A 15807-nucleotide genomic window follows, 5' to 3' on the forward strand; every position below is an offset into this window, starting at 1 on the left:
CCACAAAGTCTGGGTACCTCTAGAATCCCTAGGATGTTGGAAAAAAAGGACGCAAATTTGGCTTGGCTAGCTTATGTGAACAAAAAGTTATGAGGGCCTAAGCGCGAACTGCCCCAAATTGCCAAAAAAAGGCTCGGCACAGGAGGGGGAAAAGGCCTGGCAGCGAAGGGGTTAAAAGGAACTCATCCTTCAACCTTGTTCCTATATATGTTTATGGAACACCTCAGTGACTTTCAACATCCTTTTAATGTGCAGCAGGAGGTAAGTTTCCCCATATGTAGCTCCAATGTACACAGTGGAAAGGTGTCATCCTAGAACATACATTCACCTTGCCACCACTGAAGCACTCTGCACATTGTTCTCAAATTGCACACTTCATGAACATCAGTTAGACTTCTGCCTACCTTTGAGAAATTACAGAATTTCTAACCTAATATAATCTTGATTTTATCTAATTCCTACCACAAGCTGTACGTGTTTGATATATTGGTCCCTGATACTGACTCTCTGATACACAAGGACAAACAGAAATAAATAACACCTGGCCCCCATTTACAAGGCCATGTGGCCTTGTGTTCTGATTGATTTGTAGTTAGATTTTCCTTTCAAATCTGTGAATCTGATCTACAAAAAACTACATGGCCACAAAATTCACTTTGTAGAACAGTTCATCTGTTTAATTTCCATGGTGCTACACTACTTTAGGGGTGTGAAACACCCCATTAAACATTCCTGAATCATTAATGTTAATTTAATGACAGTACACACTAGCACCATGAAGTCTTACAATGGTCCACACATCCAACATATGTAAGAGGTCTTATTCTAAATCTCAGTAGCTTATCTAAGAATAAGGTACTTGAAATCTTACAATTGTTCAACTCACAAGGAAGTATTTTATTGTTTATTAATTATTGAAGGATCAGTATATTTTTTACCAAAACATCTGCACTGATTCTACAGAAGTAGCACGTTAGATGACTGAATTGGTTAAAAACATTGAATGTGGTACAAGCAGTTAACATTATTTAAATTTATTGTTCAACAAAACAAAATTATTATGCAGCATAAACAGTGTTACATATTATGCATTTTTATGAATAGTGTTTATTAATTTCCAAAAAAATAATAGTAACATCAGAATCAATAAGAAGGTCACAACCACTTATGTAGATTTGGGAAGAATTCAAATAACATGTTGTGACTTTGGTCCCACACTAGTTACACGGCTGGAATGGAGGCTCAATCCATATGACAGTGACCTTCAGCATACTGGACTGAAAAGGTTGAAAGACCTAAATCTAGATGTCATGACAGAGGGTTTGAAGTGGTAAATAGGTTGTGGTTGGGAGCTTGCATATTTATGATACTACATGTCGACATCATCAGCTCAGCCCAGATACTCCAAACATGTATAGTCACTCATTCAAGACTATATTACAAGCCAAAGAAAAAACCAAAAACATGCAGGGGATCTCTTCTTATGAGCCCATTTAGTGATAGTGCATCAGAATGAAATGGAACACATCACCCCCCTCCTTCTCAGAAAATGGAGAGCACTGCTGATGCTATGTGAACAAAACAATCAAACATGTTGCCTCTTTCTTTCTTCCTTTCTTTCTTTCTTACTTTCTTTCTTTCTTTCTTTCAGGTCAGTCCAAATAACACAGCCTGTCATTGTAAAGATTTTAATATAAGCCAATAACTGATGAGGAAGTTTGACAGCATGTGTAGAAAACAAGAAATATATCATCACTGTCAACAAAAGGGATCACAATCAGAAAAATTACAATGTACACATCAAACAGGCTTATATGTTTCTATGTTACTGAACAAAGTCATTCACCGATGGAATTATTAATCGTTGACATTTCAGATACATTACACATCCTTCACTTTAGAAGCAACAAGGAACATAATGTGTGAAAAGTCCATGACTGAAATCTTAGTTTGGTTGACCCTATGTTTCAACTGAGCCTCTTTAATCAGGAAGCCTTGTTCACTCAAAACATTTTTCACAAAATCGTCATTGATGCATAAGATTGGAAGCTTGAAATCAGCTATGTACAGGTATGTGCACTGAATAAACACAAACAGTATTAAGTGACCGCCGACCTTCAACAATGAGGTCATATTTTTCAAAGTGCTGATGAAGGAGGCATGGTCCTTGCATAGAAAGGTCAAAGTGTATGGGCATAGCAGGCAATCAACCTGAGGAAAAGATTTAGGTGCCACCGGACCACTCTCTGAAAGGTCTAATTTCATGAAGTTTTTCATGGTGATGGTTCTTCTTAATTTCTCTTCATTTGTAATCCACTTTTGCCTGAAAAAGTACAAAAAGTATTGTATTGACCTAATGGTTGGGCAGAAAACAGCCATATTAGCACATTGTAGGAAAGTACCATCACATTTAACAAGTGGATTCAATATATGTATTTGAATTTAAGGTGCTGACGGGTTCCCTTGGAGTTCTGTATGAACTCCACAACTAATGCTTTAAGGTGGCAGAAATGTTTGTTACATTTGTTTCCTGTTTTTACAAAGGAATGAGCAATATATGCAGTGAAGGTATTATCATGTTTACCACATTTCTCTGCACATTGCAATCATCAAGCCTTTGGTTAGTGTAACGTGTCACAATATTTCATTGCCAGATTTACCTAAATATGACGTGAAACAGAAATTTGTGTTACCACTAACAAAGCACATTTCTTCTCATACCACATATCTTTAAAAAAGCATTTGGATGCTTGGAAAATCACAATGTGGAGAAGCAATTTCACATAAGGCAATTGATTCAAAATATGATCAAGTTTCAATACATGGTAGCATAGTGAGTTCTTGAACCCCACAAGATGTGGACAGACAGTATTGTTCAGATTAAACCTGCATTGGTTTGAAATGCAACAGAATAAAGAGGCATACTAGTGGAAAACAGTGCTTATATGGTACCAAATGACTGTGCTGTACATTTCATACCTCTCTTCCTCATTTACTTGAATAGATTTGAAGCACTGGGTCCAGTTAAATGCTTTTGGGTGATGTTTCAGCCAGTTCTCAGCATATTGCAGATTGGTGTCTAAAACGTCCATGATAGTGATCTCTTTGAAGAAGTCACATGCTGGAAAAAGCATGTTCATATTTGTGATAAACCCATAAAAGACCAGTGTGTCTCCTTTATCAATCACTATAAAGAAAATGTGCAAAAGTTTAAGAATTGGATTAGTGGTAATTATGTAAAGTTAAGGTCATGCTTTGATAACGACAATTAAAAGATGTGATAGTAAAACAAGACTTTTTGATAGTTCTAGTACAAAACACATTTGAATGTCACTTTCGTGTAGCTCTAGTTGAAGCAAGCTCAAAGTGCCCCAGTTAACCTTAATTGTACTAATTGCTTTTGTGGATATGCAAGGTTCATTGCTGGTCCTCTCTATACATATGATGTATAATCAATTTGTAGCTAGTAAGTGAATGGTACTCCTACTATTGCTGCTGCAAGTGCCTTCTCCTTGTTTTTTCTGCCTGGCCCCTCTCCTCCCAAGGTCTGCTTAATGGAAGTCGGAACGTGACCCCATTGAGTGGGCGCCAGACTCAGCTATTTCCGTTCTGCTGCTTCACTCTTGCTCCTGTCTTCTCCTTGTATTTTTCCCCCACTTTTCGAGGACCTTTACCTTACTTTTTCCTTGTTTTCACTGCTTTCGCCTTAGTTCCCCCCCCCCCATTTTAAGTGCCTTCTCCTTGATATTCCCTCATTTTCACTACTTTCTCATTGCTTGTTCCCCCTATTTTTTTGAATGCCTTCTTCTTCCGAAGGGCCCTCTAGACCTGGCTTTAGAAGGAGCCTCCGGGACCTGCAGCCACCTGGGTACCCTATTGGTTATTAGCTGTGTTTTACAAATCCTGATTGACTGATATAGCTACTCCTTCTCAATCAGGAATTACAGCTTAAAAGTGTAATAAGAAATTCCCATTGTTAACCTATGAGTGGGGTCGTCCTCAGAGTAAAAATGAAGTTGGGAGTTGTTCACTACCATATAATGCAAAACTTAAAAGTACATGCCCTATCCTCTACTTACACAGCACACTGCCCTATGGGTTACAGAGGGCCTACCTTAGGTATGACTTATGTGTAATAAAATGTAAGTTTAAGGCTTGGCAAAGGGTTTTAAATCTCAAGTCGAAGTGGCAATGAAACTGCACACACAGGCTCTGCAGTGGCAGGTCTGAGACATGTTTAAAAGGCTTGTTGTGTAGGAGGCACAAGCAGTGCTGCAGGCCCACTAGTGGTATTTAATTTACAGGCCTGCAGTATATGATATACCACTTTACAAGGGACCTACAAGTAAATTAAATATGCCAATTGTGTATACATCAATATTACCAAGTTTAGAGGAGAAGCACATGCACTTTAGCACTGGATAGCAGTCACAAAGTGCTCAGAGTCCTTAGGCCAACAAAAAGAATCAGCAAAAATATGGGGAAAGCAGGCAACAAATTTGGAGGAAGACCACCCTAAGGCTGACAGGTCTAATGCAGAGATACTAATCCCAATTACTTTCCACTCCCATAACCATTTTCTTTTCACTCCTCCCTTTTACCTCCATCCCTGCAGAGACCTGTCTTACTTTGTATCAAGTATCAATCTATTTATGTATGTACAACAGTCAAACATATTCAACAATATTGTTGATCTCATCCTATTCTGTGTATTAGGCTCATTCACTGTCTCTGGCATCTCTTGTTGAAGCTTTGATAGGATGAAGTGTTTGTGAATCATTTGGGAGTGCCATTCAACTCAACTAAGTTTAACAGCCATACAAAACTACCTTTCATAACATTATATAACCAAAATGCAACACTTCACAATTAATAGAGGTCACTATGGGTCATATGGGTGACATTGCATTTCATGCCTGTAAAACGCTAGATGGCAAGACGTTCTATTGATTTCCCTTCTTGCTTACCCAAGGAAAGAACATCCACACCCAGTAGCATTGGTGTGAATATTATATGAGAAAGGTGTTAGGATGATCCCAGTAGGAAGAAAAAAGCCACAAAGGGTAAACCATATTTGACAATCTTGCATCTCTTGATTGAAGATGATGATTAATAATGTGATTAGACCAGCTCCAAACTTTTCCTGGCATCAGTGAAGAGAACAGAGCCGAACTAGTATATTAGGAAGTAGAATGTAGTTAAAGTTCCAGCTGCTTGATGCAAAAATCAGGGACAAAAATGCTATTGGTGAAAAAACGTACTGATAAATAAAGGAAGTTGGAAATGTATCCTTGTGCAATGGTTCAAGCAGGAGCTGAATTCACAAGAAAGAAAAGTGTTTCATAGGCATCTTATAAGCAAACTCATCTTGGAAAGGGAAACGTATAAGGCATGTCCATGGCTTTCTCTTAAAACTCATGGAGTTTGTTTAGCACACCAGGAATATGTCCAGGTTCTTCATCCTTTTGGCAGCGATTAATTCCACAATCAAGCCACTGATCTTTATGGCATAGGCTTCAGGAAGCTTGCAGCACACTCCTTTGAGTGACCACAAACACAGAGGTGCCAACGTGTTCCAGGCAGCTGGGATGCTAAGCCATGTCCTAGTCACAGGATCCAGTAACACACCTCCTGACTGCATAAGGAGCCATTCTTCCTCTCTTCAGTGCTCTTGGCACTGATTTAAGACTTTCTCTGACTCTCTCTTTCCTCCTCTCTCTTGTGCTCTGGCCTTCTCCCGCCACCTCACGGTGAAGTAGAACTTGCATGCTGAAAGTTAGAACAGTTTGCAACTTGACTTCACAGATCCCTGCATGGAGTATATAAAACTACTCATCTTGAAACATGTACCCACGCCCGAAAGTCTCTTATTCATAGTGTCAGATCCCCATTCATATTACCACAGAGCAAACAGGATTTACTGGGTCTAACTGTGAGGATATGGTCTTTTACTTCTAATGCCACAGGGCCCAGATTACAATGGGTCCTAAGCAAATGTGACAAGTTCCTCTTCACCGCTTAATGCAGTGAAAGCACTTCTCTGTGGATAAGTACGGTCAAAGTGAACATAGGCTTAAAACTCAAAATACATTCAGCAGCCATAATAAATGAATGTCTAGCTAGGTACTTGCTTTTATAATAAAAGTAACATTTATATATGAACACAAAATGAAATATGATACACACAATCAAATGCACAGCAAGATAAGTGTGGTGATACAGATGACTCTGGGAGCATTCAGCACTCTGGTGTCAGTGTAAACTGGAGTGGTTGCCAGCGATAAATGGTAGTCTCATCGCTGCAGGCAAGGAGGCCAGTTGTCCTCAGTGCTCCTCGGATGATATAATTAGTTCCTCTGATCCAACTGGCAATCAATCAATCAATCAATCAATCAGTGATTTTTAAAGTGTGGCTAATCCCACTGTTTGTGGGTGTGCTGCTCAAACTGGTAGGTCACAGTAGTCACTCAGGCCCTGATTTATACGTTTTGGGGCAAAACTGCACTAAGGCAGTTTTGCACCAAAAAGTTTAGCACCGGCTTGCACCATTTCTGTGCACCAGCTGGGCACCATATTTAAGGAATGGTGCAAGCTTGTGCAAAGGGTAGGCTACTGTAAAAAAAATGACATTAGTCGGGTGGGACTGGCAGGATGGAAGAAGGGGGTTTTGCACCAAAATATGACGGTAGGCAGATTAGAGTAAAAATAATGACTCTAACCTGCCTAGAGCCATTTTCCGACGCAAAACCATCCATACCCATGGGTCCTGTCTTAGAAAAGACAGGAGTCATGCCCACCACTTCAATGGCCAGCACAGAGGACCAGGGTCCCCTGAGTATTGCCATTGCGCCCTGTGCCATGTATGGGGGCCATTTAGGGCACCCTGTGACACTTTAAAAAATAACATAAAATACTTACCTGTACTTACCTGGGATGGGGTCCCCCACCCTCCGCTGTCCCTCGGGTGTGGTTGGGGGTGTCCATGGGGCCTGGGTAGGGCACCTGTGGGCCTATTCCATGGTGTTCGACCATGGAAATAGGCCCACAGGTCCCCTAACGCCTGCCCTGACCAAGGCGTTAGAAAATGGGGCAAAGCAAGCTTTGCACCATTTTTTGACCCCTTCTCCCTCCCGTGCACCATTTTTGCACAGGAGTATAAATATGGGGTTAAGGCCATAGAGTAATTTTTTGCACGGGAACGCCTACCTTCCATCTCATTAAGACAAGGTAGGTTTCCACATCCAAAAAATTACTTTAACTCAGCGCCAAAGTATAAATATGGAGTTAGTTTTGCACCGAATTAGAGTTAAAAAAAATGACGCTACTTCAGTGCAGTGAAATAATCAAATTCCCCCAAGGGAAAAGCAATCCAATCACCCCACACACTCAATCAATCAATCTCTCAAATGATCAATCTAAAAACAAAGGAATCAAAGAATGTTAATTTAATAATGCAAACCCGAATAATTAAAACCCAATATCACAATAATCACAAGACAAGAAACATCAATAAAAACCACATATAAATACAATAAAATCCGACAAAAGGGAGACAAAAAAAGACATCTGCAATAGTCTATTGTAGTTAAACTGTCCCAGTTATGGTAGACTTAGGCCAATAAATTTCTGTCACCAATCCCTGTTCAATTCCGGCCTACTCCTATGGCTCCAGTAATGTTATGTAGCGTCAACGCGTTTTGGTGGACTTTTGAATTCTTTCACCACCTTCTTCAGGACTAACTAATATGCTCCCCACACTTATTGAACCAAACCTAAATATACCAACAAAAAAACATATATATATTAAGTGTGTATATATATATATATATATATATATATATATATATATATATATATATATACACACACTTCAATATGTCTCAAAACTCAATATCCCCCTTTATACAACCCCATTATAAATACTCAATTCCCCAAATACAGTACCCAACTTTTAACCATAAGCCTAGATTCCTTTATGTCAGTCGTCACTAAGAGAGATTTCATTACCTACATACAAGGTCACTCTTTAAGGGTAAAATGTATGTATAAATATATATAAAATTCCCCCAACACTCACCTCCATAAAATCAAATCAAACCATCCAAACCGATCCAAATGTTAATATTTATACTTTCCTTTGTTTCCCGATAGTCTTTCGCAAAACAAATTTCTACATGGACAAAATAAAATCCATTAATAAATGACCACATTCTCCTCCTTTAAAGTCGACCATCATTAGATCACCCTGTGGTATCCAAAATGGTGTCCAATATTAATCATCTACTCCATCCACAACTCATTAGTTATCACTATTCTAAGTGCATGTAGTCATAAGAATGTGAGTAGTAAAATACACAAGAAACAAAAAATAATAAAAAATAAATAAACAATTAATTTCATGTGCCCCATGCAATGTCAAATTCTCTTTGTTATATATCATATATATCAAAATGGGGCGTTAATTAATATGATAGAATTAATAATAGGAAAAATATAGTGTGAAGTTAATGTTAAGCTTCTGTTGTCCATGGAACTTACCATGGAATCCACACTCGCTATAGTTTAGTGAACCAGGACTCTCTATTGTCCATCCGGTTCCCAACCTTAATTCTACAAACAAAAAAAAAAAAACTGAATAAGAAGAGATGCATATATATATGCCATATTTAAGGCTTCCTCCTGGCTTTTTTTTATTCCACCTTCTCCTAACATAGGGGGGTACAATCCCTGTAATCACCCACCACTAATAACATCCCTCAATACTTTACTATAGGCATAAAATGGCCATTCTAGTACCATCATTACTATCTGTCTCTAACCTTGTCCTATAGTAGGCAACCTATTTCCTTTCAATTATTGGATTTTACGTCCCATGTCATGTTTTACTCCTACCGCGGGAAGGTTCTCTACTCTATTATACATATTTCACAATATTTACCATTTATATGTTGAATGAAATCACCCATTGAATATCTCAAGCCCCACCTAATTACCGGCGTAGTGGCGTAGCGGAGCTTAGCTCTCTTCCTTTTCTATTCGTAATTAAAAGAACCTGACTTGCCGCCCAACACCCTATATATACACGCATCCCACTGCCAGGTGTACGCTCGGGCGCACAATTACTTCCCATTTACAAATGTTCACTTCCTGTTCAAAAGAAGCGAAACACTAGACCGCACCCACATCTATCTTGTCTGGGTGCGGGCACCATCTTAAGATCCCGCGTCCATTCACGCTTCATTATTATTTTTGTTTGCAATTCTATAACATCAACTTCATATTAAAACTACTAAAGTGCAAACATCTAAATATGAACACAATCTTCCATCTATTAAAAAATGTATATGAAATTATCCTAACACATTATTATCCCCAACCTATTATGTGACAGCTAAATAATATATTGATGACCCCCAATACAATACTCATCTCTCATCTCCATACAGACCACATGACCCTGTATATTCAACCCCTCTCCCAAAACAAATTGTGTGAATAAACCTACCCGTTGCTATATCCCAATGAAAATAGGGCATACGTTCTATATTTGACATACCCTCCAACATACCTCAATCCATGAATCAATGTTCTCCAAACAATCCTGGACAAATATATAGTCAAATATTCTAGGAAAATAACAACTCTGGAATCCCTAAACTACCAATACCACACTATATCTCAATCACGATCCCACCCGGTTCTCTGGGACCACCTCATTGAGATATACCATTTCAAAAAATATATAGCACCTACTGCCATTCTTCTCTACAGTTTAAACTCTTCTCAATTGTCCCAAACCTAGTAGTATACCACCATTCTCGTTTCTTTCTCAGTATGTCACAATTACCCCCTCTCTTTCTAGGGTATATTTTCTCAAGAATGAACCACTGTAGATCCCTCTCTGAGGGTTCACTACTCAGAAAGTGTTCTACCAATGGTGCATTTATTTTTCTTGTTCGAATAGCAGATCTATGTTCGCATAAGCGAATTCTCAGTTCCCTTCCCGTCTACCTACATATCCCAATCCACAGGGGCAGAAAATAATGTAAACAACATTTTTACTGCGACAATTATTCAAGGTTGTTGAGGTAATTGTAACTCCCTCATATTCTATAAACTTCTTCTCTATAAATAAATCACAGCAACTACAGTTCCCACATTTGTAATTCCCTTTGATTATGTTACTAGTCAATCCCAGCTGTCCAGCTGGATGTTCTTCTCTATAGGTATGGACTAACCTATTTTTCAAATTTTTATTGCGTCTAAAGGCATAGAGGGGTTTATCCAACGGGGTCTCTAATTCAATATTCAATATGTGCCAACTTCTGTTTATTGCATTTTTTATCTTAATACTAATCCCACTGAACTGACTCACAAAAACAATCCGATCATGTTCCTTCCTCCTCTGGTCCTGATCAAAGATACTATCTCTATTATAAAATCGAGCTCTTTTGAAAGAATGACTAATTAGCTTTTTGGGGTACCCTCTAGTCTTAAGTTACTGTTTCAAAATCCTCGAATGTTTGTAGAAATCATCCAAAGTTGTACAATTTCTCCTTAATCTCAAAAATTGTCCAAAAGGGATACAATCCCTCTGGGCTTTTGGATGACACTTTGTGTAATGAAGCAGAGTATTCTTATCCGTAGGTTCTGTAAATAGCTCTACCTCCAAAGCACCCTTATTGTCCTTAATTGAAATATTAAGAAAGTCGACCACTGTATCACTTATATGAGCTGTAAAACGTAAATTGGTATCGCTCAAATTTAACCACAGAAGGAACTCATCTAATGTCTGTTGCGGTCCTTCCCATATGAAAAATATGTCACCAATCAATCGGTACCAGGTAATGACATTTTCATAGAAGGGCGCTGTCTCATTGTATATATGTTTATTCTCAAATTCCCCCACGTAAAGGCAAGCCAGACTTGGGGCACAAGTTGCTCCCATGCTGGTCCCTTTAAGTTGGAGATACAGATCATTTTTAAATAAGAAAAGATTATTTTTGAGAACCAAAGAAACACAGTTAATAATACAGTACAACAAAAGTTATATCTTCATAGCCCTCTTGCAATCAGGGCTTTCAACGTTTATCAGCACCCAAGGTGATGGCCTAATCGGTGCAACAGCAGTTACATCCACGGCAGCCTGCTCTCTGGTATGGCGTTGATGACTTTTCTCAGCACAAAGGCAGGCACCCCAATCAGTCCAACAGCAGCAATATCTTCATGCAGCCCCGTCTAGCATATGGGGTTGTAGACTTTTGGTCAGCACACGGGATTGATGGCCCAATCTGAGCATCAGCAGTGATATCTTTACTGTGGCACACGGGATCACCAACTTTTGGTCAACACATGGGTGGGTTTTCCTTTCCTAACTGATCCTCTATGTTCTCCTGTTTCCTTCTCATCCCAGTCTGACTTCCTCCCGCCCCGAATCATGGCACAAGCAGGCAGCGCTAACTGCACCCTTGTGGGAGACGCAGGCAGAGGTGGCTGTACTCATCTTCTGGCTGCATTGCCACCTGCCTCACATGTTCACAGCAAGGGTTAAGCCCTGTGGAAGTAACAGGTGCTCTGCAAGCGAGCGAGGCGTTGTCTGTGCCGCAGCACCAGCATCCAGCTCACCCATCAGCAGCTGAGGCACCACTGGCCGGACATCCTAGAAAGGAAACAGAACTTGCTTGACCTGTTAGCCATCGAGGTTGCAGGACTCAGTAATATTTTTGATGTGTCCACATAGTGTTTTGGGGCATTTCCTTTCGCAGGCACTAGGACTACCCACACAAGTGAGTTACCATTTTTATCGGGAGACTTAGGGGAACGCTGGGTAGAAGGTAATTTGTGGCTCCTCTCAGATTCCAGAACTTTCTGTCACCGAAATATGTGGAAAATCAATTTTGAGGTTTGCAAAGGATTCTGGGTAACAGAACCTGGTGCGAGCTCCACAGGTCACCTTATCATGGATTCCCCTAGGTGTCTAGGTTTTTAAAAATGCACAGGTTTGGTAGGTTTTCCTAGTTGCTGCCTGAGCTAGAGATCAAAATCCACAGCTAGGCACTTTCCAAAAAACATGTCAGTTTTCAATGTAAAAATGTGACATGTCCATGTTGCTTTTCCTGTCACAGGCATTAGGCCTACCCATGCAAGTGAGGTGACATTTTTATCAGGAGACTTAGGGTAACACAGAATAGCAGAACAAGTGTTATTGCCCCTTGTCTTTCTCTACATTTTGCCTTCCAAATGTGAGAGAGTGTAAAAAAGACATCTATTTGAGAAATGCCCTGTAATTCACATGCTAGTATGGGCACCCCGGAATTCAGAGATGTGCAAATAACCACTGCTCCTCAACACCTTATCTTGTGCCCATTTTGGAAATGCAAAGGTTTTCTGGATACCTATTTTTCACTCTTTATATTTCAGAAAATGAATAACTGTATACCCGGCACAGAATGAAAGCCCATTGCAAGGTACAGCTCATTTATTGGCTCTGGGTACCTAGAGTTCTTGATGAACCTGCAAGCCCTATATATCCCCGCAACCAAAAGAGTCCAGCAGATGTATTGGTATATTGCTTTCAAAACTCTGACATTGCAGGTAAAAGTTACAGAGTTAAACGTGGTGAAAAATTGCAGTTTTTTCAACTCAATTTCAATATTATTTTATTTCAGGTGTTATTTCCTGTAGGAAAACCTTGTAGGATCTACACAAATTACCCCTTGCTGAATTCAGTATTTTGTCTACTTTAAAAAAATCTGTAGCTTTCTGGGATCCAGCATTGGTTTCACACCCATTTCTGTCACTAACTGGAAGGAGCCTGAAAGCACAAAAAATAGTAAAAATGGGGTATGTCCCAGTAAAATGCTAAAATTGTGTTGAAAAATCTGGTTTTCTGATTCAAGTCTGCCTGTTCCAAGAAGCTGGGAAGATGGTGATGTTAGCACCACAAACCCTTTGTTGGTGCCATTTTCAGGGAAAAAAACACAGGCCGCCTTCTGCAGCCCTTGTTTCCCATTTTTTTGGAAAAAACGAAATTTTCGCAGTATTTTGGCTAATTTCTTAGTCTCCTTCAGGGGAACCCACAAAGTCTGAGCGCCTCTAGAATCCCTAGAATGTTGGAATTAAAAGGACGCGAATTTGGCGTGGTTAGCTTAGGTGGACAAAATGTTATGAGGGCCTAAGTGCGAACTGCCCCAAACAGCCAAAAAAAGGCTTTGCACCTGAGGGGGAAAAGGCGTGGCAGCAAAGGGGTTAAACGCAGCTGTGAAAGCAATTGAAGCTTCTTGACAAATGTGTTGATAGCCTCTAAGTGCTCTTGTTTTAAAGGTGTGCCTCAAACAAGCTCAGTGAAAGATTCAATTAGAGAATATTTCAGAGTTCTGTGTGGTGCATTAAACAGTTTAAATGAACACAACTTCTTGGACACCCCTAAATATTGCACTTGCCCACAACACAGCATCCATATAAGTAAATACTATTGCAATGGGGCGCGGAGCACCTACCAGAGGCAAAGGCATGTTGAAGTTGTCTCATTGGCTGTATCACCGAATCACCCGTGAATTCAGAATCTGCTGTGAAGTAAGTTGCAAAACACGACTCGGCCTGAAAATACTTCTGGTAGAGAGATGTCCATGTTAAAGACGGCTCCATGTTCAGTCTACAGGATGCTTGGTAGGCTGCGACTCTGAACGCCTCCCTGCCAGTGCTGTGTTCTGTGGGCATTTTCTGCCCCTTATGTTCCACGCGTGAAGTGTGCTTGTGTGTTTACGTTGTGCGTTCTTGTTTGTGTCCCCACCCCCACCTCGAGGTGACTGCTGCTTCTCACTGCAGTGTCTACCGTCCTATCATATGACTTCTTCTGCCCTACTCTTTGTGAGCCGAAACAATAGATTGACACTTAAGTGATGCTGTTTTGTTCCCTCGGGATAATATAAATATAGTGATATAATATTTGTAAATGTATTATAAAGAAAGCAAGCGCTGCACTACTTTAAGTTTGTTCTCGGCACTTCAGAACAAAAGCCACACAAAGAAAATGAGCTGGTTTTCTCCACCAGGCTGTTTCTTCAAAGAGCCATATGTGAGAGCCAAAGCCTAATTGTCAATAGTGCAGCAGGTGCAGTGGCACCGCGGGCCGGGGGTGTGAGGAGCCCACTGGATCCCAAATGTAAATATTTTTACTCCAGACCAAGGAAGGGGTGGGGGATCTTCTTCCTTGTACGGGAGCCTGTGGCATCTTGCCACACCACGCTGTGATGGGCTGGGTAGCCTTCAAAAACCGGGATTACTGTCGCCCTCCAACCAAAGAGTGTTCCTTAGGTTTCCTAGCCCCTCCTCCCTGTTGGAAATGGCCTTTCTGCAGGGTCACCCCCAAACATTTGGCCTTCCTCCTTCTCTTTTTCTGACCTCATTTTTGCTGGCTTTAGAATCAGTGCTAAAATGCATATGCTCTCTCCTTAAAACATGGTGGCATTGGCTCGTACCCAATTGGCTTATTTATTTTACTTGTAAGACCCTAGTCAAGTGCACTACATGTGCCTAGGGCCTGTAAATTAAATGCTACTTACTAGTGGGCTGCAGCACTGGTTGTGCCACCCACATAAGTAGCCCCCTAACCATGTCTCAGGCCTGCCACTGCAGTGCCTGTGTGTGCAGTTTCACTGCCATTTCAACTTAGCATTTAAAAGTAATTGCCAAGACTTAAACTCCCCTTTTTCTACATATAAGTCACCCCTAAGGTAGGCCCTAGGTAGCCCATAGGGCAGGGTGCTATGTAGATAAAAGGCAGGACGTGAACATGTGTGTTCTATATGTCCTGGTAGTGCAAAACTCCTAAATTAGTTTTACACTGCTGTGTGGCCTGCTCCTTTCATAGGATAGCATTAGGGATACCCTCCTATACTTTTTGAGTGGTAGATCCTGATCTGAAAGGAGTAGCCAGGTATTATTTAGTATGGCCAGAATGGTGATACAAAATCCTGCGTAATGGTGAAGTTGGATTTTATATTGCTATTTTAGAAATGCTACTTTTAGAAAGTGAGCATTTCTTTACACTCAAATCTTTCTGTGCCTTCCAATCCACGTCTGGCTAGGTTTAGTTGACAGCTCCCTTGTGCATTCACTCAGACAACCCCAAACACAGGATGCTCAGTCACACTTTCACACATCAGCATATTGAATGGCTCTTCCTGGGCTGGGAGGGTGGAGGGCCTGATACTTACATGTCAAAGGACAGTAGCCTGCCCTCACACAAAGGACTGCCACACCCCCTACTGGGACCTTGGCAGAAAGGATGGAACTGAAAGGGAACATTGTACGCTTCTATGGAACTCTTCCCCATTTCAAAGGCACATTTGGATATTTAAGCAGGGTCTCTGGTCCTACCAACTTGGACACTTCCAGACAAGATATCTGTAGGAGGCTGGCCTGGCTTATAGTGGGTACCTTGTGGTACTTACATCTTGTGCCAGGTCCAGTTATCCCTTATTAGTAGATTAGAGGTGTTCTAGCAGCTTAGGCTGATAGAGGTAGCTATAGCAGAGCAGCTTAGGTTGAACTAGGAGACATGCAAAGCTCCTACCATACCACTTACATCACTTATGGCCAGATGTAGCAAGCCTTTTGTGCCTCGCAAAGTGCAAAAAACGCAGTTTGCGAGGCGCAAAAGGCCAAACGCGATGCAGAGTCACATTTTGCGAGTCGGTACCGACTCGCAAAATGTGATTCCGACTCGCAAATAGGAAGGGGTGTTCCCTTCCTATTTGCGACCGCATCGCGGTTTTGAGTTTCGCGGTCACAAACCAACTCGCA

The 15807-nt window shown here is 40.7% G+C and overlaps 1 protein-coding gene across 1 annotated transcript; it reads right to left on the reverse strand.

The window, feature by feature from the left end:
• Positions 1-873: 873 nt before the first annotated feature.
• Positions 874-13809, reverse strand: LOC138260164 (nicotinamide N-methyltransferase-like). The gene is made up of 3 exons (XM_069208436.1): positions 13500-13809; positions 2980-3187; positions 874-2323 (listed from the first exon to the last, which is right to left on the reverse strand). Exons 1-3 carry the CDS (start codon positions 13717-13719, stop codon positions 1882-1884), a joined length of 870 nt encoding a protein of 289 aa, XP_069064537.1. The 5' UTR covers positions 13720-13809; the 3' UTR covers positions 874-1881.
• Positions 13810-15807: the final 1998 nt, after the last annotated feature.

This window comes from Pleurodeles waltl, chromosome 1_1, assembly GCF_031143425.1.
Source record: "Pleurodeles waltl isolate 20211129_DDA chromosome 1_1, aPleWal1.hap1.20221129, whole genome shotgun sequence".
NCBI lineage: Eukaryota > Metazoa > Chordata > Amphibia > Caudata > Salamandridae > Pleurodeles > Pleurodeles waltl.